Source organism: Entelurus aequoreus, linkage group LG12, assembly GCF_033978785.1.
Source record: "Entelurus aequoreus isolate RoL-2023_Sb linkage group LG12, RoL_Eaeq_v1.1, whole genome shotgun sequence".
Taxonomy (NCBI): domain Eukaryota; kingdom Metazoa; phylum Chordata; class Actinopteri; order Syngnathiformes; family Syngnathidae; genus Entelurus; species Entelurus aequoreus.
This window is the reverse complement of record NC_084742.1, coordinates 19,608,761-19,630,716: the sequence shown is the minus strand read 5'-3', so window position 1 is coordinate 19,630,716 and position 21,956 is coordinate 19,608,761. Positions and strand designations below refer to the sequence as shown.

At 37.8% G+C, this 21,956-nt stretch overlaps 1 protein-coding gene across 3 annotated transcripts in view; it reads left to right on the top strand.

The window, feature by feature from the left end:
- Positions 1–21,412, top strand: part of LOC133661670 (echinoderm microtubule-associated protein-like 3) — a 42,004-nt gene extending 20,592 nt beyond the window's left edge. The window contains exons 8-25 of one of the 3 annotated variants that reach the window (XM_062065054.1): positions 1,951–1,977; positions 2,999–3,119; positions 3,194–3,343; positions 3,422–3,491; positions 3,576–3,686; positions 5,381–5,476; positions 11,433–11,567; positions 11,708–11,846; positions 12,055–12,206; positions 13,581–13,706; positions 13,785–13,916; positions 13,990–14,057; positions 14,148–14,236; positions 14,310–14,407; positions 15,542–15,629; positions 15,721–15,819; positions 15,892–16,022; positions 20,026–21,412. In XM_062065054.1, coding sequence (XP_061921038.1) covers positions 1,951–1,977; positions 2,999–3,119; positions 3,194–3,343; positions 3,422–3,491; positions 3,576–3,686; positions 5,381–5,476; positions 11,433–11,567; positions 11,708–11,846; positions 12,055–12,206; positions 13,581–13,706; positions 13,785–13,916; positions 13,990–14,057; positions 14,148–14,236; positions 14,310–14,407; positions 15,542–15,629; positions 15,721–15,819; positions 15,892–16,022; positions 20,026–20,202 — 2,009 coding nt within the window. In that variant the 3' untranslated portion in view covers positions 20,203–21,412. The remainder of the gene's footprint in view (positions 1–1,950; positions 1,978–2,998; positions 3,120–3,193; positions 3,344–3,421; positions 3,492–3,575; positions 3,687–5,380; positions 5,477–11,432; positions 11,568–11,707; positions 11,847–12,054; positions 12,207–13,580; positions 13,707–13,784; positions 13,917–13,989; positions 14,058–14,147; positions 14,237–14,309; positions 14,408–15,541; positions 15,630–15,720; positions 15,820–15,891; positions 16,023–20,025) is intronic. The other 2 variants (XM_062065055.1, XM_062065056.1) reach the window with 2 other exon arrangements.
- Positions 21,413–21,956: the final 544 nt, after the last annotated feature.

Here is a 21,956-nt window from a genome sequence, read left to right as displayed (position 1 = left end):
ATTTTGGAGTGAAGATGCTTGATGTGGAGGTTTTGGGCTGGTGTGGTTACATGTGGTCTGAGTTGGATATACTGCCAATTGAGACTGCGCGTTGTAGAAAAATTAACATTCACTTCTCGGAAAACCGCTCTGGTGTACATTCCTACAGTCAGAATTACTATTGCACACTCATTCAACCCTTGCGACATCTGTGGCATTTTGCTGTATGATAAAACTACATTTTGTTGTTGCCTTTTATAGTGGCCATCTATGTATTCATCATGTTGTCTAATCAGCATCTTTATATCCCAAATCTGTGAAGTGGATAAATAGTCTCGGCAAAGGAAAAATGCTCACGAGAACAGATTGAGACCGCTATTTGAGCGAAATAGGCCTTTTGTGTTTTGTGTACATACCAAAAGTTTGACATACGTTCAGCTCATGAAAGATAGAAGCAAAAACAAAACCGACATTTTTGTTGAAAGACAAGCGGTAGAAAATGAATAGATGGATGTGAAACACATCTTATAAACTTTTTATCCTTACAATACCCTTGTTATGCTCTTTTCAGTTCATCAATCAATCAAAGTTTATTTTTATAGCCCTTAATCACAAATGCCTCAAAAGGGCTTCACAAACCACAACGACATCCTCAAGTCATTCTGTTGCTTTTTCCCCAAAAATATTTTAACTTTCTTTTTTCACATTTTCTTGTAGTCTAAAGGTACGACTTTCTTCCCATATTTTTGTACTTAATTCTGATCAAGGCTGCAACAATTGATCAATTATTATTTTTTTATTTGATTAGAAAAATAACTTAATAGCTTTAAATATATTTTGTTGCTTTGATGAGCATAACTAAAATATTTATCAAAGCCAAACAGCATGGAGTGTCTGGAACTTTAAATGCGCAAGCATAGTTTAGGCACGGCCGCTGCAGTAGAGCTTACATTAGAGCATTAGAGCCACGGTGTGTTGGGGTTATTTTGCCTAAAATACACTTCGAGGCTATGAAGCCATGAATTAAAATATATTTTTCCACTCATAATATTATGACTTTATTCTTACAAAAATCAGTTTTTTTAGGGAAATATATATATACGTATATTTATATATATATATATATATAGTGTGTGTATATGTATATATATATGGGATATACAGTATATGTATGTATATATCTGTATATATGTAGGTATATATGTATGTATGTATATACTGTATGTGTATATACGTATATGTGTATATATGTATGTATGTATGTATATATATGTATGTATATACATATATGTATGTATGTGTGTGTGTGTGTATATATATATATATATATATATATATATATATATATATACTGTATGTATATATACATATATACATATGTATATGTATGTATGTGTGTATATACTGTATATATATACATATATGTATGTATGTGTGTATATACTGTATAGATATACATATATGTATGTGTGTGAGTGTGAGTGTGTGTCTGTGCGTGTGCATGTGTGCGTATAAATAATGAGGTATCACTGATAATGTTATCTTCCTCTTCCAGTAGGGTCTATATTGAAGTTGTTTCATATTAAGGGGCTTCAACTCAGAGAATTTACAGTTATAATGAAGAACCATTTGTTTTGACTGCATTTGCAACATTATGTTACAATAATGTGGAGAAAAGATTAAAATGATAAATTGAGTGCAGTGATTCTAGTCATAGGCACATGGGAAAATAAATGTTTAGCAACATAGCAACTACAAGCGGTACTACCATCTTCAAACGCTGAACTATATGTGCAGTGCATTGTACACAATAATATTAGCTCATACAGTACTCCAAAAAATATTTCAAAATTTTATAATATTAAAATCATGATATACTTCTAGTGGTTGGCATGTTGAATCCTGAGCATTGTTTTTGTCTTAATGTTTACAAGGCTAGTACTTATCTTGTTTTTTGGTCTCCTCTCACAGGCTCCAGAAGAGGAACTTACAGTCAAGGTAGACCTTTCATCATATGAACATTATTTTCAGCGATACGTTGCTCTCACTTAAGTTGGAGGAAGTAGACTTTATTCAGTCCCAACCCTTTTCCACGTCTTTGAAATTTGATCATTCATAACTTTACAATTTTTCAAATGTTCAAGCGGTCGTTCCCTTCCTGTGCTGTCACCATTTTCCAGTGAGGAAAACTAATGACAGGCTCTTTCTGTGTTGTTGTTAGTAGTTGCAGTAGTAGTTTATTTTGAACATGTTAAAAACCAAACAAAATAAACAATGATAAAAAAACAATTCAAAATAACAATACAGTAATATAGAAACAAATACTTGACTATAAAAACACATAATAAATAATGATTAGGTTTTTCATATCCAAAAAGGAGTGGGAAGAAACGAAACTAATTTAGTCCCACCCATTATTCATAAATCAACTACCTAGCTTTCTTGTCATTAACATCCACAGTCTTTAAATAACTGGTTTTATTTTGATGTATCATTAATAATCTTTACCTCACGTATAAAGACATTTTTAGCACAAACATACGTACGTATACACATATACTATATAGGCACATACATAATGAACAAGTACTGAGTGACGGTAAAACCAACAAATAAATAAATAAATATCCAAATAATACAAATAATAATAATGTAAGCACCTTGGGATAGTTTAAAACAATCATTATTGTACATATTTAAAACAATGTCTCTGTATCACTTTTTAAACTGAACTATGGTTGGATGTTCTTTTAAACCCGCATTCAAAGTGTTCCATGATTTAACTCCACATATAGAAAAACACAAAAGCTTCTCTGTTTCGTGTCTGTATTCTGTATTTTTAGTTTGGTAGATTTTGTATTTCAACAATATCTTTAAATTGTTCCTTTTATTTTCCCTTTAGTCAAAATGTTGGGATCTTTTACTATTTGTCCATTCATTGATTATTATCATGTATTATTATCATTGATTACGTGTTAGGTACATACAGGTCTGTGATACTCTGATGTTTGTTTTCCAGAACAGTCCATCAAAATGTTCATCCGGGGCCGTCCCATAACCATGTACATCCCCTCCAACATCCAGAATTACGAAGAGCTGAAGATGGAGCCGCCCTCCGAGAGACTGGAGCTGGACTGGATGTATCCACAACTTAAAAGTTGACTGACATGCTGTACTAAAGTGAAGGGGTTCCACCTTGACCCTGTTGCAACAGCTATGGTTACCGGGGGCGGGACTGTCGTGCCAACCTGTACTTCCTCCCGACGGGCGAGGCGGTCTACTTCACCTCCTGCGTCATCGTTCTGTACCACATCAACAACCGCACACAACGTCACTACCGCAAGCACACTGACTGTGTTCGCTGGTCAGTGGATGACAACATTCTTTTACTTGATACCAGGGATTATTAGTTTTACCTACTTATACCTGTTTTTTCTCACAGTCTCACACTCCATCCGGATAAGGTGCGAATAGCGTCGGGCCAAACAGCGGGCGTGGACAAAGATGGCAAGGTTGCTGAAATGAAATCACTTCTGCCATTGATTTATGATCATCACAATGTTCTTTTCGATGACTTGTGTCATTGTGTCCTGTAGCCCGTGCAGCAGTGTGTTCATATTTGGGACTCGACAACTTTGGTAACCCTGCAGCAGATCGGACTGGGAACTTTCCATAAAGGATTGGGATCTGTTGCCTTTTCCACGATGGTAAGGACAATCTAAACTTAACAAAATGAAACTATCACGTTAGATACTGTAAGTATTTGACCCCCTCTGATTTTGTAGGATAGGCACAGTGCAGAATCTAAATGGTAGTTTTATTGTAACAGAGACAGAATGAAAAAACAAAATCATCCTGAAAAAATAAAAACATTGTTTTTGAATGAAGGAAATACAGTAAGTATTTAATCCTAATAAAACATGACTGAGTATTTGGTGGAGAAACCCTTGTTAGCAAGCATATAGGTCAGATGTTTCTTGCAAGTTGGCCTGCATGGTTGCGAACATCTCAGAAGGGATTTTAGTAGAAGAAAAGCCCAAAGTATAATTTTTTCACCTCCATCAGGTTTTCCTGGTGGGGAAGTGGCTAGGAGGGTGGTTAATATGACATCACCGTATATATGACATAATAATTTTGATTTGCAAGGATGCATATATTTTCTTTAAAAAGGCTAAACAAATGTTTTATGTATATTCAAAAACACATATTAGTGGTATTAGTTATTAATAATACCATTAATTATATTAATATTTAAAAAAAAAAATCTTATATCATCACAATCACAATCAGCTTTAACACAAATAATTTGGCTTGGTAGACAGTGCTCTCTTTGTTCAATTCAGTTTCAACTGTTGCTTATTGTAAAAGGTAACACAGGGTACACTTTATTCTGCCCTCACTGAATGTTGCAATTTAGTTTGCCAAATATATAAACAGTCCTTTAAATTACCGGTAGATTTGACAAAAAATACTTCAGGTGTTTTGTTGATATTCTTCACAATAAAGTCACTGTAAAACTAAGCACACTAAATAAAGTACATTATATATACACATGAAGTGCACCTACATGTAGGAATCACATAATATTATTATGATATATAATATAAACTACAAAATGGCAGCGCCTGTCATTGCTTCTTTAACCTATTATGTGGTTCCCACTCCTGTCTGCTCCTGCTAAATCTTGTATGGTCCCAGTCATGTGATTATTTGTAGAAAACCTACTCCAATCCTGCATGATTTTCATGAGAATCTCATGACACATGGAATCCCCACAAAAATGTCAGCCTCTAGTACAGAGTGAAGGCGATTGATTGTTATCCTGTACTTCTTCAATTTATGAATAACTACGTTAATAGTAATCTCATTCTCAAAAAGCTTTTTGTTGATGGTCGTGTAGTCTATTCCAGTCTTGTGCAGTTCTACACTCGTTCATTAACAACTCTTTGGTCTTACCTCTTGTGATGTTGGAAAGGTTTAAACGAAAGAGACGGTTTCTGTGACAGTTGACTTGTCCACTTAATGAGTTGAGAGTATGTTTCTAAAGGAGCAGGACTAATTTGTGTGCTTCATATCCACATGAGTGGTTTGTGGGGGTCAAAATGCCTGCTTATTATTAGGGGATCAAATACTTGTTTTACTCAATCAAATACAAATTGATTTAAAACATTTATTTACTGTTATTTATTCTGAATTTGTGCTACATTATATCTCTCTGTGCTACAATAAACCGAACAAAACTATTCTGGACAGTCCATATGTCTGTAAGGAGCTAAACTTTCAAACAGATCAAATACCTTGATTTTCCAACCATACATGACTAAATAAACACATTTGCAGCTTTTAGTCAATCACCTTAATGATGTAACCTTAGTATACACATCTTTTGTTTTCTTTTCAGGATTCTGGTGTTTTCCTTTGTGTGATTGATGACTCCAATGAACACATGTTGTCTGTATGGGACTGCACCAAAGGCACCAAGCAAGCGGAGGTCAAGGTAGAAGAGAAAAGTGGAAGCAAACTGCTATGTTCTCTGTTGCAACGTGATTTCATGTCTAGAAGAAGAACATACGTTTTATTTCCGTGCAAAAAGGCAGCTTGGTTCTGGACGGCCCAGCGCTGACCCAGTGTATAAACATACAGGATGGTCCGAGTGGAACAAGATAATTATACCCGCCCCTCCCCTTTGGATCGCTTTGGGATAGTACATATGCCACCTTACAGAATGTGCATGAATGAGCTTTTTGTGTTTGAATGTAGCGTACATCTTGCAACATGGCGAGAAACATCTGCCAGACATGCTGAAAGCTTCATTAAGACTTAATAGAAGTTTTCTTTGGCCAGCTGCAACAACATGAAATAATGTAGGAAACATAGTAGACCTGCAGCCTTGTGCTTGGCGATGGTAATGCTTTACTTGATGTGCAACATGCTTAACAAAGTTACATTGAGGTACATCACATGCCAGAAAAGGAATGAGAAGAATCAGAGTTTTTTTAATCCAACCTTTTTTCAATGTCTCAGCTTCTACTGCTAGGTTGTTTACTTTCTGTGCTTAGCATGTGCTATGTTAAAGGGGAACTGCACTTTTGCATATCATTCACAATCCTTATGTAAGACAAGCGCACACATGTTTTTCTTATTTTATGCATTCTAAATAGTAAATAAATGAGAGCAAAAGTCAGCTCACAATGGAGCCTGTTGAAGTCACTCTATTCCGCCTATAAAGCGCTTTAAAAAATTCCAAACACTTACATCAACAATATACACACTGTAACTATATACAGTATGTAATGTAGTAACAGGCACATTCATATTAACATGTAATATTTTTTTATTTTGCTCATTTTAGGCATTCAGCAGTGCATTAATTTCACAAATACCTGTATATCACAACGTTCAATTTTCCCTTCAGCAACATCACTGGTTACTACTAACTGCAGACATCATGAGAGCCAACAAACATAATGAAACATCACTTACTGTACATTCTCTGCTCTCACTGGGATGCCAACTGTTATGATGTTGTTATATTCCCGTTTGGATTAAGAATGACTCAGAATCTTCACAAAGTAAAAAGGGGGGTGGAACAAAGCTTCTTTTGGGGCCTTTGTTGCCATTTCTGAGTCTAAATTGTCTGTCAAAGATTACCAACTTCTCAGTTTGTCTACTTCATTTTACTATCCAGGAGAGAGGCATGATTTAATCTACAATACATTTTCACAAGCTTAATGCGAGAAAGCCGCTCACCAGCTGACGATGTCAATACAGCAGCATAAGGAATTTACCTCTCTCTGATCAATGTGCCGCTAAATTTAGGTCTTTAACGTTAGTGCTCATAATAAAAATATTGCGAATGCTTGGTTAATATTCAGGTCACAAAATCTAAATGGAGTATTGTTGGCGCTTTTTAAATGGTTGTTTTGGGGGTTTTATGGCTGGAATAGACGCAATGACGTCATGGCTCCCATTATAAGCGGACCATTATTTTTGTTTATTTACGTGTTAGAATGCATTAAAAAAGACATATGTGTTCTTGTCTGGACTGTGAATTATAGGCAAAATTCCAAAACAAGTGCAATTGCCCTTTAAAGGATAAAGCTAAATTAATCTAGCTTGTAGAAAATGCATGATGCATGATAAATGACACACTATTAAATAATGACAATAATTAGGGATAACTAAGCACAGGAGTACAACTGCCATAAAGAGGAGATATGATAGATAGGGAAAATATTATAGATTAAACTAACAGAAACATTGTAATGAACAGATAGTATAATATCTATTTAAAAAATAATAACACTGTGGTTCAGCAATATTCCACCTTCTGCCTTTGTTATTTGTCTTTGCTCTTCCTCTCCCATTATAGTCGCCAGAGATGTACTTTATCCCTTATTACTGTGCTAGTCAAAAATATTTAGTAAAATGTCAATATAATTAATGAATCACATGGTGATCACATATGTAGTTTTACACAAGTACAGCACTTTCCTGATATGTCTTTAATAAGTGCTTGAACAGAGCCATCAAATATACCATACACCTTAAAGCAATACGCGCTTCAAAATGTAAAAAACTAGTGCTGAGTGGAATTTGTATATATATATATATGTTTATGTGTATATATATATATATATATATATATATATATATATATAAATAAATAAATATACAGTGTGTATATATATATATATATATATACATGTGTGTGTGTGTGTATGTATATACATATTTTTATATATATACATATATACATATGTGTATATGTATATACGTATATATGTGTATGTAATATACGTATATATATACTGTATATATATATATTTATTTACATATGTGTGTGTATATATGTATAAATATACATATTTATTTATATATGTGTGTATATATATATGTATATATATATATATATATATATATATATATATATATATATATATATATATATATATATATATATATATATATATATATATATATACACACACACACACACATTTATAACTACATTCACAAAGGGTCGAGGTTTAACACACAATCTCTGATATTAAAATCTGTCAAGCTGACATGACCTAGTTAGAACAAACAGTCAACACTTTACAACTTACGATATTCACAGATGAATGGACTCCTTCTTGCAGCAGGCCAACTTGCTAGAGTAGGTCTTGGGGATGACCGATCACACGTTAGCGTTTCCAGAAAGCTAAGGATTTATTACTTTTCTATTATTTTTATTTTGTATATTTTTGAGAACCAGCATCCTCTGCAGTGGACATTTGATTTTATTTGTTTATTTTGTCCACGTTACTAAATTTTTTAAAACCTACTGCCGGATAACTAGTGAAAGATCCCCTATATAGCGGCTTAATTGGGGCCCTGGGCAAAATTTTATTTGGAGGCTCTCCCATTGCATTACAATTTGTTTCCCACTTTTTTTCATTTTCTGTGGAACGATTTTTATCCTTTTTAATCAAACTTGAACTTGATTTAATACATGTTTTGTATTAAATTGTTTGATAATTATTTTTTACAGTGCAAATTAACAATTTAACATCATTAAAACAAAAAATTATAAACCAACTACAATGGGGATTTGAAACCAGTACCATCTGCTTTGCAAAATAAGCATTACTGTGTGCACAATGAGTGCCAAATTTCATATCAAGTGCGTGTTCTCCGTTTAGGGCAGGCTAGCTCTATGACAGCACTTTAGTATTTTTAGAAATCTGCTTAAAAAATGTTAGTGTTTTCCGAATGTTTTAAACTAAACTCAAATGGCAGTGTTTGATTGATTCTGATTGAGACTTTTATTAGTATTTTGCACAGTGAAGTACATATTCCGTACAATTGACCACTAAATGGTAACACCCGAATAAGTTTTTCAACTTGTTTAAGTCGGGGTCCACTTAAATTGATTCATGATACAGATATATACTATCATATATACTATCATCATAATACAGTCATCACACAAGATAATCACATTGAATTATTTACAATATTTACAATCAGGGGCGTGGAGGGGGGGGGGAGGATATGGACATCAAGTAGTGGACATAGAGAGAGAGAGAGAGAGAGAGAGAGAGAGAGAGAGAGAGAGAGAGAGAGAGAGAGATCAGAAGGCATAAGAAAAAGAAAAAGTATCTGCATTTGATTGTTTACATTTGATTATTAGCAATCCGGGGAGGGTGTTAGTTTAGGGTTGTAGCTGCCTGGAGGTGAACTTTTATTGCGGTTTTGAAGGAGGATAGAGATGCCCTTTCTTTTATACCTGTTGGGAGCGCATTCCACATTGATGTGGCATAGAAAGAGAATGAGTTAAGACCTTTGTTAGTTCGGAATCTGGGTTTAACGTGGTTAGTGGAGCACCCCCTGGTGTTGTGGTTATGGCGGTCATTTACGTTAAGGAAGTAGTTTGACATGTACTTCGGTATCAGGGAGGTGTAGCGGATTTTATAGACTAGGCTCAGTGCAAGTTGTTTAACTCTGTCCTCCACCTTGAGCCAGCCCACTTTAGAGAAGTGGGTAGGAGTGAATTGGGATCTGGGGTGGAGGTCTAGAAGTAACCTGACTAGCTTGTTCTGAGATGTTTGGAGTTTAGATTTGAGGGTTTTGGAGGTGCTAGGGTACCAGGAGGTGCATGCGTAATCGAAAAAGGGTTGAACGAGAGTTCCCGCCAGAATCCTCATGGTGCTTTTGTTGACCAGAGAGGAGATTCTGTAGAGAAATCTTGTTCGTTGGTTAACCTTTTTGATTACCTTGGTTGCCATTTTATCACAGGAAAGGTTAGCCTCTAGAATGGAACCTAGGTAGGTGACCTCATCTTTCCTGGTGATAACAATGTCACCTACTTTTATGGTGAAGTCATTGACTTTCTTAAGTTTGATGTGGGACCCAAACAGGATGGATTCTGTTTTACCCAAGTGTATGGATAGCTTGTTGTCAGCGAGCCAGGTGCAAGTTCTACAGAGCTCAGCACTGAGGATTTTCTCCACCTGTGACTTGTCCTTGCCGGATACCAGCAAGGCAGAGTCATCCGCAAACAAAAACAATTCACAGTCGCATGCCGATGACATGTCGTTTATGTATATTAGGAACAGTAAAGGTCCCAATATACTGCCATGGGGGACTCCACAGCTCACCGAGAGGGGGGGGGGACACGGTGCCGTTCACCTCTACCACCTGCTCCCTCCCCTCCAAGTAAGATTGCATCCAGCTCCAAGAGGTTTTGTTAAATCCGATTGCTCTGAGCTTATCCAACAGTATAGCGTGGTTAACGGTGTCAAAGGCCTTCTGAAGGTCCAGCATGACCATGCCGCAGTATTTGCCCGCGTCCACCTCATGTTTGATGTGGTCGGTCAGATAGAGAAGGCATGTGTCAATGGAGTGGTTAGTTCTGAAGCCGGATTGGAATTTGTACATGAGTTTATTAGTGGCAAGGTAACTATCGACCTGTTCATAAACTATTTTCTCCATTACTTTCAAAACGGAACTGATAATAGAAACAGGTCGGTAGTTGCCAGGTTCCAATTTGCTTCCTTTTTTAAAGAGGGGAGTTACTCTTGCTATCTTAAAATCTTTTGGTACTTGGCCTTGTGTAATTGATAGGTTTATTATGTGCGTGATGATCGGGGCAATGATAGAGGCAGAGTCCCTGAGGAATCTGGAGGGAATATTATCAAGGCCGGTGGCCTTGTTAGGGTGGAGCGCGCTCAATTTTTTAAACACCTCATCAGCTGTGACCATTTCTAATTTGAAATCATCGTTGGATACTCCTAGCTTTCTGTAGAAGGCTTTAATGTGTTCTACACCAAATAGACCAGAGTGGTGGGACAGCTTGTTGACAAGAGTTGCGGCTATGCTGGTGAAAAAGATGTTAAGTCTGCTAGTTACCTCCATTTTGTCTGTAATGAGGGAGTCACCCTCCTTGATGCTGATGTTGGTGAGTCTTGTTTTAAGTTTCTGGCTGCAACCAGGAAGCTGGTTGTTGAGAATTTTCCAGAGCTCACGTGGCTTATTTGTGTTTTCCTCTATTTTGTCGTTAATATAATTTTTTTTTAAGGATTTAGTCAGGTTGGTTGACTTATTTCTTAATTTATTGCATTGCTTTTTGAGAGTTGAAAGGAGTAATTTGAGGTTGATATTGTTGGGTTGTTTATCTACTTCTGTTTTACATTTTTGGTATTCAGAGTATTTCCTGTCTCTGTCTTTTATGGCAGTTAATAGTGTTGTACACCATTGGGAAGCAAGTTGATGTTTGCTTTGTGCATGATTTCAATATTTGTGATGTAATAACTTGAAGGTTTGTTTGTTCTCTATATAAACCAGCATTATGGGTTATCATAACAGCTGCCCCCAGAGGAAAAGCTTGTATTTGTCCTCACATGATATTTGGTGTCAATGCGGAGTTTTGTTTCATTGTCGGCTCATTTTTGTTGTTGTCTTTGAAGACCACCAACGAGGCAGTGTTTGCCGTTGAGTTCCACCCTGCTGACAGCACCAACATCATCACCTGTGGTAAATCCCACGTCCACTTCTGGACTCTGAGCTCGGGCCAGTTTACCAAGAAGCAAGGCATCTTTGGAGTAAGGCGCCCTTTACGTCACTTTCACTTTTCTAACGGTGTGTTTGCGCGTAAGATAAATGCAGAAGTCAGAGCGCAAACAGAAGTGAAATTAAATTAATTGTTCCAATGGAACTAAGAAAGGTGTTGTTTTGTTTTCAGAAATACAAGAAGCCCAAGTTTATCCAGTGCTTTGTGTTTAGCCTGACTGGTGAGGTTCTGACTGGAGATTCGGAGGGAAACATCCTGACGTGGGGCAAGTCTGCCGCAGATATCAAAACTCTTGGCAAAGGAGCCAAAGGTCAGTACTGGACCTAATATCCATTTAATCATTACAACTGAAGGCTGGGAAAGGGTGAAGAAGTGGCCAAAGACCAGGAAATTACTGAGAAGCCTACCCCACTACCCAGACTTGACGAAATGGAAGAAAATGGATGGATGTGTTGCCAATTATGTGTTTTTACTTCATTCACACAACACTTTGTGTCTGCTTTTGCCCACATTTCTAGAAACCTTCCAGATTATGCGACAGATCAAAGCACACGAAGGGAGCGTGTTTACCCTATGCATCCTGCAGGGCGGTGCTGTGTTAAGTGGTGGGAGCAAAGACCGCAAGATCATCCGCTGGAGCGCCGACCTTGCGCCCGAGCGAGAGTGTGAGGTGAACCTGAAAAATACAATAAAATAAAACCTGTGTGAAGTTGACTCCCCCCAAACTGGTCCCAATCGTTTGTGCTGCGTTTGTGCTGCAAAAATGTTTGTTCATTTGTGCTGTTACGGTGTTTAATCTATTCTAAAATAAACTTTCTGACTAGTGATGTCATCCAGCTCCCTCACCATGTCCAAATCACCCCAAACTTGTTCTATTAATTTGTGCTACGTTTGTGCTGCAAATGTGTTTGTCAAACTTTTATACTTATTAACGTTTTGTGATTCACCTGTCTGAAGGGGGCCCCCACACCTTGTTCAAATCTCCCCAAACTTGTCCCAATCATTTGTGCTACATTTGTGCTGGTTTGTATATATTTTGGACTGTTATAGTTTTTATGTTAACGTTATATGGAGTGGATTATTAGTCATAATCTGTTGATGTGTGTGTGTGTGTGTGGGGGGGGGGGGGGTGTTTAAACGTTAATTACTTAAAAACTACAACAATAGTTAAATAAATAAAATAACATTTCGCAGCAAAAAAGTAACACAAACGAATGAAACAAGTTTGGGGTGATTTGGACAAGGTGGTGGGGCTGGATGACATCACTAGTCCAAAAATGTATTTTAGAATACCTTAAAAAACGTAATGGCACTAACAAAATTTTTGCAGCACAAACGTTCGGGACTAATTTGTAAAAGTATTTAAAACATTTAAAGCAAAAATGGAGGGAGAAAAAACAAAAAAAGCATAATGTAGCGAGAACAAATGTAAATGTTGGCACATATAACACAAATAATACTGTTTGTCTTGCACCCTATTAGAACGTTTGAAAAATGTAATTGATTTGCAGTTTTATCTCTAAATTATTAGCATATCCATGTTAGATTCGATTGCCTGGCGACTAACCTACTCAGTGGCCTAGTGGTTAGAGTGTCCGCCCTGAGATCGGTAGGTTGTGAGTTCAAACCAGTCATACCAAAGACTATAAAAATGGGACCCATTACCACCCTGCTTGGCACTCAGCATCAAGGGTTGGAATTGGGGGTTAAATCACCAAAATGAATCCCGGGCATGGCCACCACTGCTGCTCACTGCTCCCCTCACCTCCCAGGCGGTGAACAAGGGGATGGGTCAAATGCAGAGGACAAATTTCACCACACCTAGTGTGTGTGACAATCATTGGTACTTTAACTTTAACTGACCAGTCTAGCCTCTCGCCCAAAATCAGCTGGGATAGGCTCCAGTTTACTTGTGATCCCCTTAATGAGGATAAGCGGTATAGAAAATGTTGGATTAGCCTTTTAGGAAAATTACTCAAAATGTCCCTGACATAATTAATTGTTTCAGTATGTTAACAGAATTAATTAAAACTGTTTTGTCCAGATTCCAGAGAACTTCGGTGCGGCCCGCACCATTGCTGATATGGACGGCGAGGAAGTGTTAGTGGGAACAACAAGAAACGCCATCCTCAGAGGCACCTTCTCTGAGGGATTTGTGGCCATTGTGCAAGTACGCACATCACCTCACTTCGTACTTTTGACCGAATGTTCAGCTAACAAGACTAGCTTGTCTCTGCTCATCTCTCAGGGTCATGTGGACGAGATGTGGGGACTGGCGACACATCCTTCCATCAACGTCTTCCTCTCCTGTGGCCATGACAGGCAGGTGTGTGTATGGAACACTGAGGAACACAAGCTGGACTGGTCCATCACCCTCGAGGTTTGCAACACATTTTTTTGCTGTACATAAAAAGCCTGTATTGCAAGACAATGTGGTCCTGTATGTTCTTCAGGACTATGGATTGTGTGCTGATTTCTGTCCAAATGGATCAGTGGTTTCAGTTGGCCTCAGCACAGGAAGGTAGCTTGGGCAAACATGTTCGGGCAGTAAAAGCTGTGTTAATTAAAATGATTGCTAAGTGTGGCTTGGCTTTACTGTCGCCACCAACAGATGGGTGGTCCTGGACATGCTGACGAGAGAGGTCATTGCTGATTTTGTTGACGGGAACGAGCAGCTGTCCGTCATGAGGTACTCTCCTGGTAAGACACTGACCCATTAGCTCGTCGGACAAAAGTCCAAACTACTTTGCAGTATTATAAAACATGTTTGCAGATGGCAGCTGTCTGGCTGTGGGCTCACATGACAACTTTATCTACATCTACAATGTGACAGAAAATGGTCGGCTCTACACTCGCTTTGGGAGATGCAATGTAAGCGACATCATATTTTTAATTGTGGTTAATTACACATTTTATTTTATTGTATTTTTGTTGTATATTATTTGCTAGCACATATGTTGCTGGGTTTCAAATGGAATACTTCCATCAGTACATTTCAATAAGTACTGTGTACTGTCTGTTACTGTGCACTTTTAAATACTTCTCAGTGTGAATGCACTGAAAAGACTGGTGGCCAGATCTAATAAAAGTTTGCATATATATGTATATATATATATATGTATGTATATAATATAATTATTTTGCGTTCGCAATGTGGTTTATCAAGGCTAAAACTGTTCTGCGGTCACACGCCTGAAATGTTCATGCAAACTGGTACAGTTACACAGAAATAGCTGTGAGAAAGGAGGCGATCGATCGGCAAAGACAGACAATTGAGAGAGAGAATGTTCCGTCTGTGTGCGTGTCAACATATTCGAACTGTCAAAAAAAATAGACATTTAATCTATTCAGCAATATTATTGTATAATTTTATAGCTGCAGGATGACTTAAGGGGCAGATCAAAACAAATTTGATGATTTGTTTTGGTGTCTGCTTGTGTTTTTAATGGTGTTTGTTTTTTTCAAATATTATTCTAATATTATTATAATATTAGGGCTGTCAAAAATAACGAGTTAACTCATGTCACAACAAAATTATCGCATACACAAGTTAATAACACAATCTATTTTGACCGTACATGCTCCTCTACGTGAACTGCAGATAGCTACCTGAAATAAGGCGCGAGTTGTTATAAGGTCAGTGATGAGATCAGTGCATATATCAGTGCAAAGATGAGTGAGGAGACTCTGACTGGTGTGCTCACTGGCAAATTTCCCTTCAAAATACACCCCAACGGGACTTTAGATAAAACTGTTACCTCCAATAGTTTTGAGCCAATAAATGACCTGCATTTAAGTAAAACATTTAAAAAATGTTACTGGATGACATTCTGACAATAAAATTGCATTAGTGTCCAAATATTGGGATCTTTTTTAAAGTGATTTAAATAATGCAAGTAAGTAATTAAACTGTGATTAATCATGATCAACCCAAAAGTAATCGCATTTTAAAAAATTAGCTGAACGTAGCATACTACTGTGATACGTTGATGTTTATCTCGTCAGGGCCACTCCAGCTTCATAACTCACTTGGATTGGTCCAAAGATGGGGGGTACATTATGTCGAATTCAGGCGACTACGAGATCCTCTACTGTAAGTGACGTCACTTGCATTTAAGTGCATGTTAGTGCAGTGTCATTGTGGTGTATGTTAAATAATGCAAGTGTTGCATTCTCTCCATCAGGGGACATTGCTGCAGGCTGCAAATTGTTGAGGAATCGCTTTGAGAGCAAAGACAGGGAATGGGCCTCCTACACCTGCGTTCTGGGCTTCCATGTCATGGGTTAGAGATCAAACAGGAGGAGAGGCACTGCTGTGAACGAGTTGAAAGTGACCTTTTGTTATTCTGTTGCAGGTGTGTGGTTGGAGGGCTCTGACGGCACCGACATAAACGCGCTGTGTCGCTCTCACAGCGAGAGCGTGGTGGCGGTGGCCGACGACTTCTGCAAAGTCCATCTCTTCAAGTACCCTTGTCCCAAACCTAAGGTAATGTACATGCCGCGCTAATAGTTATAAAGTTGGGATTTAACATAACCAGGTGATTTTTAAACATAATAGACAAGAAAATAATTACATAAAATGGCAATAAAATAAATAAAATATTTATAATACTTTGTTACCTATAACCAGAGGTGGGTAGAGTCCCTAAAAATTGTACTCAAGCAAGAGTACTTTAGAATAGTATGACTCAAGTAAAAGTAGTCATCAAAATAATTAGAATAAGTAAGTATTCCATGACAAAAATACTCAAATATTGAGTAACTTGTGAGTAACTTCTTAATTATTTAGAAGCTATTTCTTAAGGGTTATTGGACGAAACAGAGTCACGTGACAGTGCCTGCCGGAAGAAGGCTGGCTGAAAAATGAGTTTGTCTTCGCAAGCCTTAATCAATAGAATATAAATAATTATGATATAAACATATGTAACGATCGGAAACACATTTCATGTAACGGAGTAAAAGTGGCGTTTCTTCTTCACAAAATTACTCCAGTGTGTTACATCAAAAATACTCACAGAAGTGAATTTTTTCCCAAAAATAACTAAGTAAATGTAACGGCGTAAATGTAACGCGTTACTACCCACCTCTGTCTATAACACAAAGCTCAGATGCAGGCTGTCTACACTGGAACACAGTTAAGTAGGTCCTACTTAAGTCAACAACCTGTCTATGTCGACCAACTCATCAAATCTTTGTACACCGTGTTTAAACGCGCATGCGTCGCCAGGCTCTGCTTTTTATCCATAGATTTATCAGATTTAATTTTTTATTATTTATAGCAGAGGTGTCAAAGGTGTGCCCTGGAGGCCATTTGCAGCCCACAGCTAATGTTTTAAAGGCCCACGGCACATTCTAAAAATACTATTAAAATAAACAAAAATATAACAAAAGTGAAATAAAAAAGCTTAACAGTGAAATGTAGTTTAGAAAAAGTTGCAATGTTGACTAATTAAAACAAAGCTGTTTTTTTTTTCTTTCAAACTGTCATTGCTCAAAACATAATATTGAATCAAAATCAATGTTATTATGAATTATTGACCTCCAAGGTTCCGATTACGTCACATCAAATATTCCACTTTGAAAAATATTTTTGGTGGAAGATTTTGCATATTTTGTGTGTTTGCCATTAAAAACATAGTTTTGTTTGACAAAAAGGGCGGAAAACAAACAAACAAAAAAACAACATAAAAAAAACTAAAACATTTTGAAATGAGGGATAGATCTGAAGTTGATGTAGACTCCAGATATTTAAGCATTAAATATAAAATGTATGTATGCCCTGGCACACCATTATCATCATTTCATGACCGAAGCAAAACACTTTTTACACTTTTATACTGAAATAAATACACCTACAACTTATTAAATAAAAACATAGAAAAAACTACCAGCAGTGGTAAAGTTCAGATCCATGAATGAAAGAAGAAAGTGAATGAATGTTTATAACTGAATACATTTACATATGTATACAAATTTGTATTCTTTTTTAAATTATTTTTTTTTAATGATTTAAGTAACGTTTACGACAACCTATTTCCAAAACACAATATAGAATGTGAGATATAACAGGATAATGCATACGTTTATAATTTTTTTTCAAAACGCTTACAAAAAAGTGGGACCCCATTTTGAAAATTCCTAGCGCCAACGCTGCTGTCAACAGAGGAGAAAAAATGCTTTATTTAAATAAATATATTATTTATAAAGCAAGTTCGAGTATCATTGGCAAATTTTCACCTAGTCCCGGCCTTGACGTGCTGCCCGCCTTGGCACGCATATATGTGTCCTCTTTTTGGGATTTCAGAATATGGTCAGCCTACCGTAAGAGGGCGGGATATACTGTGTAAAATACATTGGAAAGTTGGCGCCCTTTTGGCTTCTGTGTCAATGTTGCAAACAGCCCCTTTCCGTTAGGAGAGTATTCTTAGAATCTTTAGGAATATGGGCCCTGGATTCTACCACAGCAACTAACAAAATGCACACATTTAATTTTTTTCTATTTTAAATTGCTAGCCACCAGAAGGAAGATTTGAGCATGTTGCCTTTTATTGTCATTGTGGTACACCGATATTACTGCAGCAGTTCTGTTGGATACGATTGTAAAATATCATATGATAACAGAACAATCTAAATATGAACATGCAAAAATGGTTGGAAACTACAGTATGTCAACAACACCATCAAAATGTTTTTACTATCGCCCTTTCTTCTTGTGTCTCGGGTCAAAGTCACAAGTAAATGTGCAAGCAATGACTCATTTCGGTTATGTCGACAACCGCTTACTGTGGCTGGCTAACTGGCATCGACATTGTTGCGACCACATTCTGAGTGGTCGCTGAGATGCGAGCATGGATTAGTTCCAAGTTTGAATAAGGCACTGTTACTGATGAAATATGCTGAGATCCAGAGTGCAGTTGAGGTGATTTTAACAAAGTTAAATGTAAATGTTATGATCAAAAATAATGTGTGTAGTAAAGCGGTCAACAAAAGTAGAGCAAGTCTGTTCCTTTCTCTCTCCTATTTCGTCCTCGACAGGTGGATGGACGGTGCCTAAATATTTCCTGAATTACGTGCTGTCACGGCCGAACCCTTTGCTGCATAGGGTTGTGGGTATTTGTTCTGTTGTGTTTATGTTGTGTTACGGTGCGGATGTTCTCCCGAAATGTGTTTGTCATTCTTGTTTGGTGTAGATTCACAGTGTGGCGTATATTTCTAATAGTGTTAAAGTTGTTTATATCGCCACCCTCAGTGTAACCTGTATCGCTGTTGATAAGTATGCGTTGCATTCACTTGTGTGTGCGTGCAGAAGCCGCACATATCCCTGTGACTGGGCCAGCACTCGTTGGACTGGATGAAGATTTTCGGGAGGGGCACTGAAAATTTTGAGTCTCCCGGAAGGGTTGTCAAGTATGAGATTTGTCAATTATGAGAATTAGCGGTGAATGCGGTGTTACCGCGGCAACCGCCGATTACTGCGACGGGCCAGCTCTAGTGTTAATTTGATATCGCCTCAAGGGCCAAGTGAAATTACACAGTTTGACACCCATCCATCCATTCATTTTCTACCGCTTGTCCCTTTTTGGGGTCGCGGGGGGTGCTGGAGCCTATCTCAACTGCATTCGGGCGGAAGGCGGGGTACACCCTGGACAAGTCGCCACCTCATCGCAGGGCCAACACAGACAGACAGACAACATTCACACTCACATTCACACACTAGGGCCAATTTAGTGTTGCCAATCAACCTATCCCCAGGTGCATGTTTTTGGAGGTGGGAGGAAGCCGGAGTACCCGGAGGGAACCCACGCAGTCACGGGGAGAACATGCAAACTCCACACAGAAAGATCCCGAGCCCGGGATTGAACTCACGACCTTCGTATTGTGAGGCACATGCACTAACCCCTGTTCCACCGTGCTGCCCCAGTTTGACACCCATGATCTACAAATATACAAAAGAATTGATATTGCGACATCCAGTGGACACATTTAGAACAGCTGTTTCTTTTTTTCAAAAATTTCAGGTTAATTTTTATACTTTGCAAAATCATCCCACGGGCCAGATAAAACCTGTTCGCGGGCCTGATTCGGCCCTCGGGCCGTACATTTGAAACCCCTGCTATGTCATGTGATTGCAACCCAGCTACTGCACTTGTATTATGGTAATAACATATGCTTTATCAGTTTTACACAAAAATAATATTCAGGTTGTTTTATATATAACGTATTATCATAAATTGGATTAACCTTTTTACCATTTAAAAAATATCGGAATGCCCTTTCTCCCACCTCCTTTGAGTTTCAGGAGATGCTTTGACACCCCTGCCTCTTGTCCCAGAACTAGTGCCCCTAGTGTCAGACATCTTTCATTACACCATGCAATACAGTACATTACTTCCCTTTCATTATAACACCAAAAATAGTCTGACTGTAATAGTAGCCTTTGTGCTTTTTTCTGTATCCCCCTTCATGCCATCGTTATCTGCCCTCTGCAGGCACCCAGTCACAAGTACGAGGGCCACGGCAGCCACGTCACCAACGTGCGCTTCACCCACTGCGACTCCCACCTGCTCTCCATGGGTGGCAAGGACATGAGCATTTTCCAATGGAGGGTGATCCGGCCGAACTCTTCCTCCTCCACCGCCTCTTCTGAACCTTCCAGCAGCAGCTAAAGAATGACAGCAGTAATTAAAAGCAGAAGTAGAGCGGCATACATGAAGCCATTGGACAACTGTCACATGTGGAGAAGGACTAACATCCCAGGACTAACACCTATATAAAATGCTGGTGAAACTAAAACTAAATGCAAAATGTGACTATTAAGAGAACATTCCTGGGTTTTTATAATGCTCTGTGGTGGTGTATGACACTGTAATTGATGTGGGTTTACTATATTGCTACTATGTTGTATGTGTTAAACTATTTGTTGGCTGTAGGCTGCCTTTATGCTTACATCAGTGGTGTCCAAAGTGTGGCCCGGGCGTCATTTTTGGCCCGCAGCCCGTTTGGCCCTCAGCACTTTCTGAAAATAAAATAAATTCATTATCAATGAGATATATTATTAGATACTACACTAATTTGCTTTGACAACTATAACATCAAAAACTAAAAGGTTTGTTTTGTTAAAATAGCTTAGCTTATATTGTCTTTCGTAGGACTGTTTTTGTACCTTTATTACACAAAATGTGTCCGTGCCCACTTTAATTCCTTTAATTTTATTCTGTATAGAAGGTGTACACTGTGACAAAAAATACATCAAGGCGGTTCTCACTGTAGGCCGCAGAGGGCAGAGTTTTTAAGTATTCAGTGAAATGTTGCATTGTGCCTCTGGAGTCGCTAGTAGGCAGTGTTGCATCACAAAAGTGATGTGGAGCTGACCCTAAAATAGCAACTGGACAAATGTGCCTTTAAACGTAGTCCAAACTGTTTAAAAACAAGCTTATACTTCGTAAATGTATAACATGTATTGACACACTCCAGTGTAGGGGTGTCCACAGTGTGTCGCGGGGGCCATTTGCGGCCTGCACCTAATGTTTTGATGGCCCGCTGCAAATTCTAAAAATACTATCAAAACACAAGATAAAAAAAGTGGAAATAAAAGAGCATACAGGTGAGCTGTAACAAGAAAAATTTGCAATTTTGACTAATAACACAAAGCAGCTATGTAGGCTGTTTTTTTTTCTTTAAAGCCGTCATTGCTCAAAAAGAATATGGAATAAAAACCAATGTTGTTGTGAGTTGTTGACCAGTTCAAAGCTCCAATTACTTCACATCAAATATTTCACATTGAAATATATTAGGAGAAAATATTGCATATTTTGTGTGTTTGACATGTAAAAAAACTAAAGGTTTTCTTTGACAAAAAGAGCAAAACAAACCCCAAAAAATATGGCAAACATAATTAAAAAAAACGTATAATCGACAGATCGGAAGTTGCTATAGAGACTTAAGCATTGAAAGTTTAAAAAATACTTATTTTCAACACTTTTTAAGTGGGGCCTCTTTGGATCGCCAAGAATTTGAGTGATGCTTTTTTTTTTTTTACTCATTGCTCAAATATAATAATAAATTAAAACCATTGTTATGAATTATTGACCTGTTTTCGGGCTCCAATTACTTCACATCAAACATTCCACTTTGAACATTTTTGAGGAAAAATATTGCATAGTTTGTGTTTTTACCATAAAAACAGGGTTTTGACAAATAGGGCATAAAACATAGTAGAAACAACTTTAGTGTCCGCCCTGAAACTGGAAGGTTGTGAGTTCAAACCCTGGCCGAGTCATACCAAAGACTATACAAATGGGACTCATTGCCTCCCTGCTTGGCACTCAACATCAAGGGTTGGAATTGGGGGTTAAATCACCAAAATGATTCCCGAGCGCGACCACCGCTGCTGCTCACTGCTCCCCTCACCTCCCAGGGG